The sequence below is a fragment of the Oryzias melastigma genome, linkage group LG6 (assembly GCF_002922805.2).
Source record: "Oryzias melastigma strain HK-1 linkage group LG6, ASM292280v2, whole genome shotgun sequence".
Classification (NCBI taxonomy): domain Eukaryota; kingdom Metazoa; phylum Chordata; class Actinopteri; order Beloniformes; family Adrianichthyidae; genus Oryzias; species Oryzias melastigma.
In genome coordinates, this window is record NC_050517.1 from 22,948,305 (window position 1) to 22,967,175 (window position 18,871).

Sequence of the window (18,871 nt, forward strand, 5' to 3'; positions counted from 1 at the left end):
TTCTTCTAGCTTTTGATCAGTAGAAAACAAGCCCAAATGGGTCTTTTACTGTTAAAGATTGCCGACCCCTGGTTTATGCTCTAAAACTAGCAACAAGAAGCACCTCAGAAGCTCAAGCTAACATTAGCGTAGCAAGAAAAACGGTAAGAAATATAGGAGCCATGTAGCCGTATCGCTTTGAGCCAGATGGCAGCTCAGAAGAAAACAAAACATTAATGGATCCATTTGTCTTCAAGTAGAGGATTTAGAATTGAGAGGGTAGATCCATACATAGCAGTGACTGTGTCACAAACCCAAGCTTTGTCAAGCATCCAGTTTTCCCTTGATCTAACACAATTTGAATTAAGAAATAGTCAGAAATTCAGTTTTATTCTTAAAATATTTTCTATATGTCCTCCATTATGAGAAAATGCTACAAAAACATGTTCAAAACACAATTTTCTTGGAGTGGGTCTTACAGAGGAAGAGTAATGCTCAATGAACCATTTAGCAATGACTGTTGCGTCATTGCTGAGAGATGTGATGCAAATACAAAGGGGAACAATCCAGTGCTTTCCTGTTACGTGTACAACGTCCAGGTAAATACAGAGGGTTGAGTGATGAAGGACATTTAAAATATCAACCAATCAGTGCTGAGAATCATGAACAGAACTTTCATGTCAGATTGATGTAGACCAAGTTAACAACTGTTGACCTGAAAATTGCACTATGTTGAGGAAGGCAGAGAGAGACGAGGAAAACCAGGAGTTTAGGATTTAAGCAACATTCACTATTAATGTGCGTTTAAGACTGCTGCATTCAAAACTTTCATGTTTTTAAGTTCAGTTTTGGGCTCTACATACAAAATACATATAGCAATGACATATACAATATGTATTTTGTATGTAGAAAGTTGGATCAGGTCAAATTTTGACCAATCAGGGACTTCGATTTGATAGTTACGTTTGGACTAAGTCCTTTTCAATTCACAGAAGTATCAATTATTTAAAAATTGATCGTGGAAGAGAAAATAATGATTGAAATTTGTGTCAGGCAGGAATTTTATGACATCAAGTCTTTCAGGAATAGAGGTGATAGAAAAAGCCTGGAGTGAGAATCATGATTTTGCACCACTTTGACATTTCACACTCAGTCTCTTCTAGCTGTAGGTGGTGGACATGTGCAAGTAAACAGTAGACAGAGAAACAGAAGTCCCTCCCTACTTGTCCAGTGTGAACACCATGGACTAAATCTGTGTTCAAGAACCTGCGTTTGGTGCGTTCTTGAACATGCAGGTGTGTCCACAGCTTTTGGGAACTTTGAATGTGGAAACTTTGTAAGAAAATATAGAGTTGATGGAAAGACAAAAGGTAGAAATCCAGTGTTTTAAAGATAAGATGTAGAGAGAGTAAGACTTATATATTCCATCTACATGTGAATTTTGCTACCAGAAGAAAGAACACAGAGGACTTACATCAACATAAAGAAGGCCTTTAAAGCTCCTCCTGCTCTCACTTTAGCTCCTCTTATTTGCTATACTAATTCCCACATTTCAGACCCTCGTAAGACTACAGGTTAGACTACATCCTGGAGGAGCAATGTCTACCCTCCTGGACTGTTTCGAATGCAGTCAGCACATTTTTACAGAGGAGTGTGCTCTAACTACAGTCCCTTTCATAAAAAAACAGAAACTTTCTCATGCCAAACCATTTCTAAAGCAAGCAAGTGTTCATGTAAAAATCCCTTCCAGCAATTCTTTAACAATTCATCTATTAATTTCTTGACATTAAAAGAAATATATACAAATTTTGCCCAGACTTTCAGTAAGCTCTTTGTTAAACAAAACATCCCATTGATGCAGATTAGACTTCAGAGTGAAGAGCTGCTGGTGAGGCAGACATCAGTCCTCTAGGTGGCAGTAGAGACATGAAATAACATTATGAACATGACAGCAGGTACTCAATGAAGACAGAACATTTAAAAAATGCAAGCTACATTTTTGTATGAAACCCCCTGATTATCTAAAAAAATAAAAAAAAGATTCCCAGTTAACTAAACTTTTTTCAAAATGATCTTTTTGCACAAAGTCTGGTATTAAAATAGTTTACAAGGTGGTTATAAAAGCAGCCGATCTATTTACACAGCTGTCTGCTAATGGACCACACTGGTTCTAGTTAACATAGACACAGCAGTAAAGTGAAAGGATCTATCTTTATAACTGTTTTTGTGGCAATGATGCATATCTATCCTTTTACTGCAGCACCAGCTTCTCATATTTTTCATTGGACTACACAGTAATTCCACAATGGCTTGGAAACGTCACAAAGAACACAATTCTGAGTATGAAATGTTGTCATTTTTTTTCACAAAAATCACAGCAATTGAGATGAAAAGTTTATATGTCTTATAACAAATATCAAATGTGTAGAGACAAAATTAAAATGCATACAGTAAATCCAAAAATAAAGCAAAGTCAAAGTGAAAAAAAAATCAATGATTTATTCCGCAGTGTTTCACAATAATGTGTTATAATTACGGTTGTAAACCAAATATTTCAAAGGTAAAACCTTTTTGAAAAATGTATGCTAAATTGTGAATTAAAACTATTTCCATGGTGCGTCAGTGTCATTCTTATTTTATTGTAAACAGCCAATGTGATTGGAAAACTTACAAGTGAGCTCAGAAACTTAGAAGGTAAAATTAAAAAAATAGAGATGTAAATGTTTCTTTTTAGGTCTTATTGGTAAAACCATTGACTGTAGAATCTCTGGAGATATCAACCCTCCCGTCTCATGTTCCAAATAAAAGTAGACAGGACCTAAGAAGGTCAAAACCCCATAGACTTCTGTTGAGAAAAAGACAATTATTACTCAGTCATTTTAATTTTTTTTTATGTATTTTTTTTTTCTTCATTTCAAGATATTCAAGTTATAAACTGACCAATCAGATGCCTCCGTAAAAGCATGTGGGTCCCGCTAGCCCCAACTCAAACGTTTGATTGACAGCTTCTCCCTCTTTCAGTGGAAGGGGTGTGGACTGGGAACAAGCTCACTCATGATTGGTGACTGTAGCTCCACTAAAAACGTGACTCAGATCGACTCGGACCAATCACTGTCGACGGGTTACAAGATGGCGGCAGACGATCAGGAAGTGACTGAGAAGGCTCTGGCCAGATTTTGCGAGGACCAGAGGTAAGGCGTTAAAACCACCACTGCTCCCTCTCTAGTGCTCAGTGTAATTTATTTGAAAAAAAAAAAATAGACTCTTTTTCCCTGATCTCATACTCACAAGCCAAGTCACAAACAAATTTAATGAGATGAAGTTGGTGGAAGACACTTAAGTGCCAAATCAAACTAACAAGACTCCTGTGGCACCAATTGATTTCTGAGAATAAATATAAGTTTGTTCTTTTAAAAAAACATTATAAACAAGTCCTCCTACAACAAATTTCAGAATAAAAGTATTTTGTTTGTCACAAGGTCAAGTTGATTGCAACATTGTTAATTAAGGCAATCTTAGGCAAAGCACATCTGAGGAGGAATCATTATTAATAAATCAAGTTTCAAATTGATTCTTGTTTTTCTTTACCTTCATATTTTTTTATTATTATTCCTTACCTATGATACATATCCAGTGGGCATGCATGCATGCAGACAAACAAATTACACTAATCCGATTACAACTTCTTAACAAGAGTCCACATCCAAACTGCAGCAGAAGACAGTGATGGATTACGGCCGGTCTTTAATGAATCATCAGGAGAGATTAGACTGTCACGATTTGCTTCAGGCTGGGGGGTCAGTTACTGTAAAAACCTAATTAACATTACATTGTGAGCAGATGAGACAATTATCCAGAGCTGGTAAGTAAACCTGAACTTTGAAATTTTTTCTCTTTCACTTCACTGAGTGATTTTTCTGAAGTTTTCTTACTTTTTTTTAACTCTCTTTTATTCAAACAGCTGATGTGGCTCCAACTACAGTTGATGACCCATTTTTCTAAACGCCGCTGGGCCTTTCCTTCATGTAGCAAAGAGCAGAAAGCTTCTCTGTTGGCTTCATTTCTTACATTCTTTCTGACATAAACTTCAGGGTTTTTTTCTTGCTGTGCAGAGTCAATATGTAAATATTTTTGGAACTTATAAATTGAGACCAGTGAGATCAGAAAGCAGATGATGATAAACAAGAAGAAAAGAAATGGTCTGGTGCAGTGGGGTGGGGGGGTTGTATATGTGTGAGGAGCTTTTATCACTCATGGAGTTGTGCAATATGGCCTGAGGCAGTGCACCCACTGCGGTTTCTCCCTGAATTCTTTCATCTCTGAACGCTTTCATGAATGCATGCTAGTCTGGTGTTTGGCTTTTGAGCATCAGCTTACATGCAGCATGTCAAAGAAGCAGCTCAGTCTGTTTGACAGTCTCTGATGAAACTGATGGATTGGAGTTTGTCGTTTGCACATGCAATCGCGGGATCTTAATGCTTTACGTGTTTTTGAATCGAAGACATCGTTAGCAAAAGGTCAGGAAAGTGGTTTTCGGGAGGAAACATCTTGATAACATTTTTATGGTTGATTTTTTTCTTAAAACACTTGTGGAAACAGTTATAATTAATTGTACTTTTTTTTAATAAAAAAAGGAACGAAAACTTTCGTTTTATTATTTAATTTCGGCTCTAAAATATAAATTAGCAAAGATACCACTGAAGAGATCAGTTTTAATTCGATAAGATTTGGAAGTGGATGAACGTTGTTCCCAAATACTGCTTATCCTTAAAAGAACGATTTCACTTCCTCCAACCAAAAACTTTTTATGGCAAACAGTTGTAATCTATATTTGCTTTTTGGACTAATTAGGACCAATTAGAACAATTAAATGTCGGATTTCTGGACTAAACATAATTTATTCACAGTAAAACAACATGGGGTGGCAGATTTATAAAAAAAAAGTTATTTTACATATATTTAAATAAATAAAAAATGTTAAATGACTAAAGATTGCTATAATTTAAGCAACTGTGATTGCCACACTGGCCCATAAAAGTAACCTACAGGTCATAGTGAACTTTTTTTGGAGTATTCTCTTAAACTGTCAAGAACCACAAGACCTAAAATGCAGGACTGTGGCAGGAACTTAAAAGTTTTAAAACTTAAACTTAAACATTAATTAACTTAGAAACAAGGAGAACACAAAAAGGTGACAAAGCAGACAAGTTGACCAACATGAACCGACAAACTAGACATTAAATATACTCACAAATCATGTTTTTGGTGTTCTTGTGGCATTTTTCTCATAAAGGGATAACAGAAAAATAAAATTAAGATTAAAATAGCATTTTTGATTAGTTATTTATTTGAGTCTTAGTAAATCAGTAGCGGACAAAAATACTGTTGGAAAATGCTTGTAGGTGCTCTATTCAGTTCTGATGCATCCACTTGTAGACGACTAGATCCGTGTATGGCTTCGTTTTCCTCATCTGACCTGGCTCAAAACTGGATGGATGATGGGAAATGACAGCAGGCTTACTCCCCACCAACAACTTCGAGGCAAATTTCTGACGAACTTCTGCCTCTCTGCAGAAACTTTGTCCTAGAAAGCGACACAGGTTTTTTGATTTTGCCTAAAACTTGGCACAATCCTAATTAAAAGACCACTGGAACCGCTTTTAAAATAGATCAAAAGATGATTGTCTTTAAATATACTGAGGAAAATTAACTCAACATCTTGGACATAATTTGGCTGGAATTCAGGAGCTGGATTTCCAGAAACTGAACATGTACCAAACAAAACTGCACAGTCCTGCTCACATAAACTGAGGAAACATTTCTCTCACTCGGTCAGAACGACATTCGTGTCTGGGTCAAAGAAAAAAGCAAAGAGACAAACAGAAAAACCTGAAGCATCAGTTCTGAGACAAAATCAATAACTCCAATAATAACATACAAGATCTTAGGCAACGAAAAAAGGAGACAGTTAATGAAAATGTAATTCTGTTGAGGTTTGGCAGTAAATGAGACTAAACAACGAGGATGACTAATCAATAGGTCAGTTGTACGATGGTGACTCTATTTATGATTTTGATTCTAGACTTATTATCAATAACACAACAAATCTATTTCTTCTAATACTTGCTGTTTACACTTTACAGATATTTAGACTCTAATATCAACAGGGTCAGACTGATCAGTTCACTGCAGGGACACCGAGTCGAGCGCACGACACGGATCAATGCAGCATTGATTTGTGTTCAAGACCAATTTTGAAACAGTGAACATGCAGATTTGTGGACGTGTGGGCCCCACTGCACATGTTCTAGTAACACAGCCTGAGACTGAAGCTCAATTTAAATGTGAACAAGTTAAAATAAAAATAAGCCAGGAGTTTGTAGTTTTTCCTTGTGGCAGTTTTGGTGTTCAATGGAGAGGGACTGTGGTAACTTCATCAAAGTAAGGTCATCCACCAACTGGGGCAGACTGCGTCACCAGTTTGGTTAAAAGGTCAAAACAACAGAGTCTTAAAGGTTAAAGTCCCGCAGCAACAGAGAAACGGAGTGACCCTTTGCTTTTGTGCTCTTTTAAATAAAGCTTTACCGTCTTATTTCGTAAACCCATTCATGCTCCGTCATCCACTCGACTGCCTGCAGCTTTGTAACGCAGGAGTATATGATGTGTTTATGCTGCGGAGGCCAGTGCTCTCCAGGGTCCTGAAACAAACATCTCTATCTCTCTCAGACTCTTGTTTATTCAAACCTGCAACCATCGCTTTAGGGATTCATCTCAACAGTGACTAATAGCCCTCACAACCCCTCCCCGCTTCGCCTGTCTGTCTTCCAGCCGCAAAAATACACACACAGTCACTGGTTCTTGTCAGAGGAGGAGCGGCGTCGGCGCCTGCTTAGTTTCTGCTCCTCTTTTCATATCGGCACGCAAACTAAAGTGGGGGTAACATGGAGCAAACGGAAGGAGTTCATCTGAGGCGAGGTAAAGTAACGGTTCTCTGCACACTTCAAGTCAACTGAGACAGGTAAGAGCAATTTGATACAAACTTTCACCCAAAAATGTTTTGTTTTTAATGTCAACTAAAGTGTTTTTTTTTTTTCAAAAATAGGACCTAAAGTAATGAAAAACAAAATCTTTGACGTTAAAATGCATCTAAATTAAACTGTATGTGAAGAAACACAAATAATAATGTAAAATATTTAATCCCTTTTTGGTATATTTTATAGAAAACTGTTCCCAAAAGGTTTTAGTGAGAAGACCTTCAGCTCCACAAATTCTCCAAAGAACCTCCCAAAACACATAGGAGACAGTTTGTGTTTGTGACATTCATTCTAACTACTTGTGCAAATTAAAAAACACTTCAATTGAATTATATTTTTAACAAATCCCCTGGTTTTAATCAGGTTTTTACCATGTTTTTACACTTGTGTGGTGGATCTTTTCCAATCCTGTTTTGCAGATCCAGATTCTTTTTTCTTCTGCTTGTTGCACCAATGTGTGACTCCAAATCTCAGACTGATGTGAAATTTCCCACTCTTCACATTCAGGCTGCAGTTCCCTGAAATGACAATAAACCTGCATCCACAGGTGGAGCAGGCAGCCTTCTCCATAAAGTGCAGCATTAAAACATTTTAGTGACATATTTCATAGCAAATTGTGAAGTGTTCTTTATGGTTCTCTAACATACAGTGACTGTGGTTGCTCCTCATTCTATTATACATGTCAAACGCTGTAACAATAAAGACCTTTATGAGATTCAGATCTCTGAACTGTAAACTGCAACCCTTTGATCCTTGTTGGCGTTGAATCCTCCTTTTGATGGGAGCTGCATGCTTCCTATATTGCCTGCAGTCTTAAACGTGTTCCCGGTTTCTGCAAACAGGGTTATCAATCTTCCGTATGTTATAAAAAAAAAAAAAAAAAAAAAGACGCTGTGTCATCACAGTAAAGTTTTCCCCTCAGTGATTCCTTAGAGCTGAGATGATGCATGTAGCTCCCCACATCCTTTTACAGGTACAGCTGCAGCAGACAGCATCTGCTGGATTTAATTACTATGTTTGTGTGCCTGTCAAAGAAACACGGTTGACTCTGTCCAGTTTTCCCTGATTACCAATTAGGGAGACCCAGTAATGGAAGTCCTTCATTTTTCTAAATGGAAAAGAGACACGATGGCTAACTGCTGTGAGGCTTTTAACAACTGTTGTTCAAAACTCAAATTACTGTGATTAGAACAGCAGCACTTTAAAATTAATGAGAACGTATTTTTTACATGTTAGACACGTACTGTTAAAAAAAAAAGAGCTAAAGAGAAGAGCTGTCGGAGAGGACTGGCAATTTTCCATTTAGGTTTTAATTGTTTAATTGAATTCTTGCTTTTCTGTTCAATGTGTTTTGATTTATCTTATGACTCCTGGATTTGGGTCCTGAATACCTGACGACTTCAGCATTGAAATACATGTGTTAGACTCAGTTTTTTGTAGTTCAACCAAACATGCTCTTTTAAAAGTGGTGTTACACTTAAAAGAAACAAACAATTCACGTTGCTTTTTAGAGAAACGGTTGAAGGACAAATAAAAATTGTGTTTTTCTGTAATTTTAACAAGCTTTTGTGTTTTTTTTTTCTTATATTGAGGATTTGTATAAAGAAGATTATGATTAAATATTGTATTTCTGAGTAGTCATTTATTGAAATTATTGTAAATCAGGAGCTGACAATAAAATGCAGTTTGAAAAAGCTTGTTGCTGTGATGTAGATGCTAAAATCGGGAGGCTAAAAGCTCCCTTCTGATGCATCCACATGCAATCCTTTTTTTCATCGCCAGAGCTCAAAATCTTGCTCAAAACTGTACGGCTGGATAGCTCCAATATTGCTCACCATTTTTCTTGCACCGGTAATGCTAGCTTGGGGTTGTGAGGAGCTGTAAGCTAGCAGGAGAGAGTGTAAATAAAGGGATGATGGGAAGCGAGGCTTGGCTTACAATTCAGCGGTGAATTACTAATGAACTACTGCCACTCTGCAGAAATAATGTTTTTTTTTTATTTTGGCTAAAAACTGAATAATTATGATTAAAATACCACTGAGAACAATTTTAAAACAGATCAAAAGATTACTGGAGTGAGATTTTGCTTTTTACTTGCATGGAGGTAAGTTAGGCTTTTTTCAGTTTAAAATCAACTTTTTTTTTAATTTATGGCTCATTTTGCTAACAATATATTACATTGTAATTTCACAAAGTTCCTTTTTTCTCATACTAATATCTTTACTTTGACCCAAACCTGATTTAAAGTCTCAGTCCTAAGCCATAATAACCTGTTCGCTGGGAAACATGTCCTGTAGATGTTTCTGCGTCCTCAAACATGAACACATCTGCTGCTCTTACATTGATTTTGTCAGCATGATGTTGTCAGATGAACATCTACGCTAAACGCAGATGCTCACAGGGGGCCGCTTCTTTCATCTGCGACTGAAAAAGCTCAGAATGGGTCGTTGATGAGTAAGTGATGGAGCTGCAGCTGCTGTAATGAGGTTTCGTCTTGCTGTAAGAGCAGGAAGGAACCGTCTCTCAGGTCCAGTATGATTTTATCAGGAGCACTAATAGAGTCACTCATGGTTTAAGCAGTAAACAACAACCCACATTGACTCAACCAATATTGATTTTCTGATCAGAATGCATGATGTAATCTCATTAGTTTGCTGCCAATCTATTTTGTTTAGTTATTTTTAAAGAAAACTGGAGACCCAACGGGAGACTGAAGAGGACTGCTGAAAACGGAGTCTGTTTTGCAGATGCTGTTATCTGTGACACCTAAAAGTTTTACAAGAGCTCGTAATGGAGTGTGGGTGGCCGCAGTGAAACTCTATGTGGTCTCTCTGTTAAACAGCTTATTCGGAGAGGCAGCAGTTTCAGTGCCAGAGGGGAAAGAAAGTCTGCTTTTCTTTGTTTATCTCATCGAGACATTCTTCTGAACACACTTCCTCTGTCCCCTTACAGAATTTGTCCTGCTTCGCATCAAAAACAACTTTATTTTATCCTAAAGTTTATTTGAAATTGTCTTCAGAGAAAGCACGAGCGGACATACCATTTAAAGGAGGAATCATCCTTAAAGACCCGCTCCAACAAAATGTGTTTTTAAAAAGCTCTTGCAGCATAAATAAAGAAAATTAAGCTTAAAATTGGATTTCTGAGTATTTCTACATTCAAATCATTGTGAATCAGGAAGAGACAAACACATTTTGTTTGAAAAATATCATATTAGTGAGAGAAAATATCGGGGCTTAATGCTCCGTTTCATCCTAATGCATTCACTTGTAGATCCAAAAATGTCATGTATGCAGAAATTAAATTCTAGAAAATAATAAGTTGTTTGATTTTGCCCAAAACTGTAAAGTCATAATAAAAAATTAAATTAAAAAATAAAAAGATGGTTTGAATGGGTCTTTAATGTCATAAGTTTCCTGTTGCTTTGTGGCCTAAAAGCGTCACCAAACATGTTGATAAATTCTCCAAAATCTTCGATACATTGTGGGTTAAGTGCACACATACGGAAGCTTGACAAACACATTATGAGGTGACAAAAACAAGAACACATCACTTCAAAAACAGATTTGCCCATTTGGACTTGCTATTCTCGAGGTAAACACCGTTCCACAGCCTTCTTTTACTTCACACCTGTCCATTCGGCCCACCTGAGGTTTGCTTTTTGCCTCTAATACCTGGTGAACGTTTCACGAGCTAAGATTAAACACAAGATTAACCCTTTTTATGAAAAAGATGTTCCATCTAGTATCAAAGAAAGACCCTGAAGGGCTGACTCTTTACAAATAATTTCTGTTGACAGAAAACGCCCAGACATGACTCAACCCTGAAGGTTGCTGCGAACGGAGATCAGACAGGATGGATGCTCTGAATTCATCCAACATCACTGACATCAGTAGTGATGAAAGCCCAGGCCTGTTTTCTGGAAGCCCGTACTCCACGGTGGAACTGGTGCTCATCATCGTGGTGGCATGCTCCCTGAGTCTGATCACTATCATTGGAAACATCCTGGTCATGCTCTCCATAAAGGTTTGACTTCTCCTTCTTAATTACTCAGATTAAGATTCAAATGTCTGAAATATTTACTTAAACTTAAAGACCCACTCTGTTGAAAATTATGTTTTTTTTGTACATATATTTATGGGATTTTCAGATGATGGAGAACATATTTAAAGAAACTTAAGCGAAAAATAGCATTTCTGAGTATTTATTTAATTCAAATAGAAGAAAAAAGGACATTTGAAATTTTAGGTGGGGCATAGGACCAAAACATGAACCAGAACATTTTAAAATAGATCAAAAGATGATCGGAGAGGGACTCTAAAGGTTAGAACCTCACACAAGAAGGAATAGGAATATACTTTCCATCAAACTCATTTTGACAGCTGACCTTTGACCCTACACCATCCATTAAACTAATTTGACAGGCAACAGATGGCTTTATATTTATTTCATATAACATTTATAATATTAAACCATCTGTCACCTGTCAAAATGAGTTTAATGGAAATTATATTCCTATTCTCTCTCACATGGTTATGTGTGATGCACAAAAAAAGAATAGGGTCTAACTGGTTCCTTTGTTTCTTAAAAGGTGAACCGAAACTTGCAGACCGTCAACAACTACTTCCTGTTCAGCCTGGCGTGTGCAGACCTCATCATTGGCGTCTGCTCCATGAACCTCTACACCGTCTATATCGTCATTGGTTACTGGCCCCTGGGAGCAGTGGTGTGTGACCTGTGGCTGGCTGTCGATTATGTCGTCAGTAACGCCTCCGTCATGAACCTTCTCATCATAAGCTTCGACCGTTACTTCTGCGTCACCAAACCCCTCAGCTATCCCGCACGCCGCAGCACCAAGATGGCCGGCCTGATGATTGCAGCAGCTTGGGTCTTGTCCTTCATCCTGTGGGCTCCCGCCATTCTGTTCTGGCAGTTCATCGTGGGCGGAAGAACGGTGCCTCCAGATGAGTGCTACATCCAGTTCTTCTCCAACCCCGCGGTGACTTTTGGGACAGCCATCGCTGCTTTTTACCTACCGGTGGCCATCATGATCTACCTTTACTGGCGCATCTCCAGGGCCAGCCGTAGTCGCATGAGAAGGGACAGCAGGAAGACATCAGGTACCAGTCTGGCAGAAGCTCACTCCAACAGCCAGGAGGAAGGCTGTGAAAACAACTGTGTGGCAACAAAACAAGATCAGGAGGGATCTGGAGATGGGAAGGAAGTACTCCAGCAGCAAAACGGAGACTGTCCACGGAGAGATGTGGACCAAGACACCATATCAGACATCATTCAGGCTCCTGCATCTAAAGACACTGAAGGGCCTGTTTCATCACGGAAAAGCTCGAATGATGGAAAAACTCAAACTCAGGTCTCCCTGCAGAACTCAGCAATTGACAGACAAAGCATGGTTGCAAGGACTCTATTATTGGTAAGTCTGGTTTATGATTTACAACAAAATTACACCAATTATATATGTATCATTTGTTTTAAAAGTAGTAAAAAAGCCAGCAGATCATCCACTTTATTTCATACTGAATACATCAATATTTAACAATAGCTTTAATACAAGCATCTCCAAAGTTCAGCCTGCAGGCTCAATTCATTAAATCAATCCAATGCTGGCCTGAGCACTTTCTAAAAACGGTGTATATTTCTTGATTGTGGTTGGATAAATCCCGGTTTCATATTCACTATGAAGACGTACTGCCCGACGAACCATGCTGCCTACGGCAGGCTAACTTGGCATGAAACTTGTGAAAAATTGACGATAATTTTGGTAAAACATATTTAGACATTTTTTCAATGGGAAGAAAGGAAAAGTAAGAAAGTGCAATAATTTGCGTAACATTGTTCATTTAAATTTAATCAAAATAGTTAAAAGAATGTCAGGATTTTAACCCCAGACAGTAATTTGAATTTCTAAATATTTATAGCAAGCACTTCCCTAAACACACACTAACCAAGACTGTGACTTTAAAATTTGAGGCTGACAATAAACTGTAGCACCATCCATCCATCTGTTCGTCTGACCGTCCATCCTTCTATTCATCTATCCAACCTGTCTGTCCATCCATCTGTTCATCCATTCATTTCTTTATTTTTTTATTTAACCATTATTCAACCAGAAAAAAAATCCCATTGAGATCCACTGATCTTTTTCAAGGGAATCCTGGTAAAGAGACAAAAATTACACATGCCCAAGACATGTTATAGAATACACTAAAAAAATAAATAAATATAATGAAATAAAACAGAATAAAATAAAAACTAATTCATCAACTAATTAAATTTATTAAAAACAGCCACAGGTTAGTAATTTCATTCATCCATCCATCCAGCCATCCACAATGCTGCTGGAGCCTATCCTAGGCACAATTGGGCAAAGTACCTGCCCAGGGGGTGACCGTCACCAGTCTGCTGCAAGGCCAACATCATATTTTCTTAGAATTAATTCATATGGAGACCTGTCCCTACTCACAGATGTCTGCAGTGTTTTTTAAGTGTTTTTTTTTTTTTTTTGTTTGTTTAAACCTTCTGGGCCATCTGTCATTTCCTCCTTTTCCTTGGATAACTAGGAAAAGTTTTTTTTTTTTTTTACTTCATTTTTTTGGTATGAATTATGTCCTATTCAGCCCTTTGTATTTGCTCTATTTGTTTCTCGTTTTGAGTTTTTTTTTTTATTTCATCCAGAGTTTCCTATCAGATTCACAAAGGATTTTATTTTATTTTTTTCTGAACTCATTCACTGTCTTTCAGTTCCCTGTGTTACTTTTCCTGTGATCATGAACTGTAAAATAACACATACTTCTAAAACATTTGACATAATTCCAATCTGTACAAGGAAAAGCAATAAGACTGTTGACTGGAATTTTGGGTTGTAAAATCTTTACAGCATCAAAAGGGAATCATTTCCAGAGATACATTTTATTCATGTTAATTCAATTTAGGTGAATTGGTTTTCAAAACAACCTAAGTTAAAATATTCCTCTATGTTTTGCACTAATATATCCATTTCTTTTTTGTGTTTATATTGTCTAACTATCGTTTTGTCCCTTGCAAAAGCACAAGAAAAAATTCAAAATATAAAAAAGTGCACAAATAGCCAAGAATAACAATCTGTAGTTTTTTATTTTTTATCGCATTTTTTTGTCATCTCAAAAATATGACACTACCTGACCTCTTCTCTTGTTTCATCATCAGGTAACAAAGCGCGCTGTGAGTGAAAGTGTGGTTGCAAAGTGGAAGAGGAAAGGCCACTCCTCCAGAGAGAGGAAAGTGACGCGCACCATCATGGCCATCCTCGTGGCCTTCGTGGCCACGTGGACGCCGTACAACGTGATGGTCCTGATCAACACCTTCTGCTCCGTCTGCATCCCAAACTCCCTTTGGACCATTGGCTACTGGCTCTGCTACATCAACAGCACGGTCAACCCCGCCTGCTACGCCCTCTGCAACACCACCTTCAAGAACACCTTCAAGCACCTTCTCCTGTGTCAGTACAAGAACATTCGAGGACGATGAGGCAGAAAAAACACAAAACATTTCTGTTTTACTTGTTTTTATTTATTTTCTGCATAATTTCACCTCTGGTCTCCTTGGAGAAGTAAATGCTGGAATACTGGAGAAAAGTAGAATCTCATATTTAGGAGGAACGTTTGAGATCTACCATGGAGAACAGAAACAAGCCTAACTGTGATTTTTAAGAGATCTTGGCACATCTGGTCCTGAGGGATTTTTCACACTTGGAGAAGTGACTATGTTCCATGGGATGTCCTGTACAGGGATGTCAGACTCCAGGCCATGAAGGCCACCATCCTGTAGGTTTTTCAGAAACAGGTATGTTTTACCAATAAGATGCTACACTGACAGATTAGTTGGAAAACTCATCCAAGGCCTGAAGTTTGACACTTGTGGTGTACGGTGGGAGCCATTTTTGTCCTTGTTCCGGTTTTTGGTTCATGGCCAAGAGTGGGTCAGACTTTTATCTAGACTTTACCAGGTTTGCCAAACAATGGAAGGGATTGGCTTTGGCAGACTCAGGATCTGGTCAACTCTTCATGGATGATACAGTCCCTCTGACCTTCTGGAGCCAGAACCTCCAGCTTCAGGATGAGAAGTTTCATCTACAACTCTGGAGCAGTGGAATACTCTCTCTGGGTTAGAAGTGAATCACTTTCCCACTTGGTAGAGTCAAAAATTCTATTCACAAAAAATGGACACAACTCGAGATCTACAGAGAGTGGAGCCAGTTTTTAAAACAATTGGGCTTTTTTGGTATAAGCACCAAATTTGGCATGAATGTAGCTCTTTCAGAAAATCATGTTAGTCATGGGAAAATCTAAGATTTAAATATATATATATATATATATATATATATATATATATATATATATATATATATATACAATTTTTGATGCTTCTCGTGCTTGTATGAAAGAGGGGTAGATTCATGCCAAATTTCAACCCAACCGGCTCCACTAGGGCGGATCGGTGCAACATCTGGAGTGCTGCACATCTACTTCCTGATGTCTGAGGATGAAGTAATGAATTTATCAGTCAATCTACACCCCTATTGTGTCCTATAGCCACAAGCTGTGGGTTGTCAGCATATAGTGGCTGATGACAGTTACAGCCGATTTAGAAAGGAGCCCTCTTCATACCAAGATCTCCTTTAGGAATACGGGAGCCACTACTCCTTCTAATCAAGAGAAGGATGTTTTCGACATCTGGCAAACGCAGATGCCTTCTTAATAAGGCATTTATGAGGCACGGACAGCCAGGAGGAAGCCTCCCAACAGACACAGGACATGCTGAAGATATCTTATCTCTCCGCTGGCCTGGGAATGCCTCCGCATCCTCCCAGAAGAGGATAGAAGGCTGCCCATGTGGAGAAAGGTTATATAAAATCCTCTTCGTCACCATTGACAGAAACTGTTTTATATTTGTACCACAATGTTAGTTTTTAATGTTGTAGTTGAAGACTTGGCATTGAAAAAGGCATTTCCTCAATTACTGATGATTTTCCTCCTGTCTGCTGCGTGAACATATGCAGAAATGTGTTAAAAATGGCTGTTAATGTGATGTTAGAGTTTAACGACTGCAGAGTAATGATAAACGTTATGTTTGAAAGAAAAGCACATTACTAAATGAGTGGAAGCCACTCCGTAAAAGAATATTAGCTAAATGATAGATGTTGAAAGTGAGTGAAATGTGAGTCCGCAGTGTGTTTTGTGTGTTTCCTGTAGATTACAATAAATCATATAAACCTGATATCTAACTTTATTGGCATCTGTGATCTTGTAAAAAATGTCCAACATCTTTGTCCATATGGTGTCATCTTCTGTGTTTTTGTGTTAATAAAAAGATTATACCTGAATTTGATGATATTCTTTAGTTTTCTTGTTTATTATAATTGCTGATAGGGCTTTTCTCAAGCTTGATCAATGCTAAAATTTGGCAAAAATCTATTTATTAGATGAGTTTGTTTTGAATCACATCAGAAGTAGCTCAAAGTACTTCGCATAATATTATTTTTCAATAGAAAACAAAAGCAGGACAAAAAATTCAAATTATAAAACATGAATAAATTAACAAACATTCAAACAAACAGATAAATAACAAAAAGTGAATAAAAAGGATGAATTCAAACAAGTAAAAACAGTACTTACATAAAATGTAACAAAAATGTATATACGTCCCTAACTTTTAGCTAAAAGCCAGATTAAAAAGGCTAGTTGAGAAAACATGAACAGTCCCTGCGGCTTCCACAGGCAAAGTCCACAAAAACTGAATTAAACCTTGACATAAATTCCGGTTCTAACAGATAGATATGACGGTTCGAGACCATAAAAACATCATACCAATAAAATAACAAAAATAGTAGAACCTAAACTCTTTATTGCCTTTTAAAGAACTAACAGCTGAAAGCCATATTAAACTGTAATTGTTAATGTAACAGAGATAAAAAGGAAAACTTTATAATTCTTTTAAAGAGGGTGCAGAGAATGTATCTTGGCAAAGTCACCTTTATAAAGATCAGAAACTCAGATTCAGGATTGAATAAAAGTCATGCGCCCTCTAGTGGATCAAAAGCATGACATTGATCCCAAGTCTTCTCAGAGATCGCAACATGTCCAGCCCATGTAGAAAATAAAACTGTATATTGAATAGATTTTTATTGTATGAATTTGATTATTTTTTGCATGTGTTAATAATTTAATCTTTTAAGCAAACAAGTTGATTTCAAAACTATTTATGGCTTGATCCTGTTGTTGGAATACTTTGCATTTATATGTTTGCATTGTTTCCATTGATTCTAGAAATGATAAAGATTTTTTTATGAATTTCATGCTAAATGTCCACCTTGACTTCATTCAGGACTGTGGACGTTCTTCACATATTTTATTTTATCTTTCTAAGGTACTACTAAAATGATAAAATTGCCACTATTTGATACTTGCAAAGATCTCAAGTCTTTAAGATATTAAACCAGGTTTAAAGTTTTTTTTTTTTACATCTTTCTGGTTTACACGTTTCCAAGCTTTTTTCAAAATCACCAAAGTCAATATAACTTTCACTCATTAAGAGCTAGGATCTCGAAAATAATCATTTTCCTCCATACACTTGACAATAGAAAAACGAAATTAAAAAAACTGTTACTTCAATTTTACGTTCAGCTTTGAGGATGTTATTTTAAAGTTCAATCCATGTTGACAAGTAAACAAAAAATAGATTTACTTCAACAGAATAAAAACTAGTTTTGGATTGTATGGAGATTTATTAATTTTTGCCAATGTGTACACTAATTGTATTCTCATTTTGTCCATCCATCCATTTTCTAGACCGCTTCATCCCATTCAGGGTCGCGGGGTGCCGGAGCCTAACCCGGCTGCTGAAGGGCGAAGGCGGGGTACACCCTGGACAGGTCGCCAGTCTGTCGCAGGGCCTCAATCACACACCCATTCACCCACACATTCACACCTAGGGGCAATTTAGAGTCACCAATTAACCTACGAAGCATGTTTTTGGACGGTGGGAGGAAGCCGGAGTCCCCGGTGAAAACCCACGCATGCACGGGGAGAACATGCAAACTCCACACAGAAAGGTCCCAGCCGGGAGTCGAACCGGGGCCTTCTCGCTGTGAGGCAAGAGCGCTAACCACTGCGCCACCGTGCAGCCCATTCTCATTTTGTTCACATTTTATTCTAAAATGAGTCATTTACACTCATTACACTAGTTTTATAGCACTAAAATCAAAATGAACAACAATTAGGTTCATAAAATCTTCAGAAATACAAATCATTTGTTTAAAACTAGCATAAACATACTCATAATTGGGCAGTATTACAATAAAACTCTCTCTAACAGTTTTTTTTTGCTTATTTTTCCCTTTTTGATGTATTGTAAGATTTATTTATATGAGATATTATAAGATGGACAGATAATTTTTCCACTGTACGGTGATTTTCCTTTTAAAGTTAGTGATCCTTTCCTTTTTTTAGGCTACCACTTTTTGCAGGAAACGTTTTTGCTTATTGGCACGAGGTCAAAACTGTGATCAACCGACAAGCAGACGACACAGCCAATATAATTTGTTTAATAGTTCAACAAGTGTTTCCCATCCTGGTTTTCAGGACAATCACTCTACCAGTATTTTCATAGATTCTAGTCTGACTGCGTTTTTGTCAAAAAGACCTGATGGATGAGTTGGTGAGTCAACAACCAATCACAAATGAACAAAAGATCCTGTTTCAGAGACAAATAGAGCCGTCGTTCTTTGTTCATCAAACACTCTTTGTCTCCAGATCAGTTTGAAGGATCAGTGAAGTCCTTTGTCTTAGTATATTTAACCTCAT

At 37.4% G+C, this 18,871-nt stretch overlaps 1 protein-coding gene across 1 annotated transcript; it reads left to right on the plus strand.

Annotated features, from left to right (window-relative positions):
• Positions 1 to 6,445: 6,445 nt before the first annotated feature.
• On the plus strand, positions 6,446 to 15,345 carry LOC112152589 (muscarinic acetylcholine receptor M2). The gene is made up of 4 exons (XM_024282253.2): positions 6,446 to 6,997; positions 10,813 to 11,039; positions 11,605 to 12,444; positions 14,217 to 15,345. Exons 2-4 carry the CDS (start codon positions 10,869 to 10,871, stop codon positions 14,535 to 14,537), a joined length of 1,332 nt encoding a protein of 443 aa, XP_024138021.1. The 5' UTR covers positions 6,446 to 6,997; positions 10,813 to 10,868; the 3' UTR covers positions 14,538 to 15,345.
• The last annotated feature ends 3,526 nt before the right edge of the window (positions 15,346 to 18,871 follow it).

Bases quoted from the DNA above. Each gene is read 5' to 3' on its own strand.
- LOC112152589 (XM_024282253.2), top strand. From the start codon at position 10,869: ATGGATGCTCTGAATTCATCCAACATCACTGACATCAGTAGTGATGAA. The intron at 11,040-11,604 runs GTTTGACTTCTC...GTTTCTTAAAAG, and splicing joins TGGTCATGCTCTCCATAAAG to GTGAACCGAAACTTGCAGAC. The intron at 12,445-14,216 runs GTAAGTCTGGTT...TTTCATCATCAG, and splicing joins TTGCAAGGACTCTATTATTG to GTAACAAAGCGCGCTGTGAG.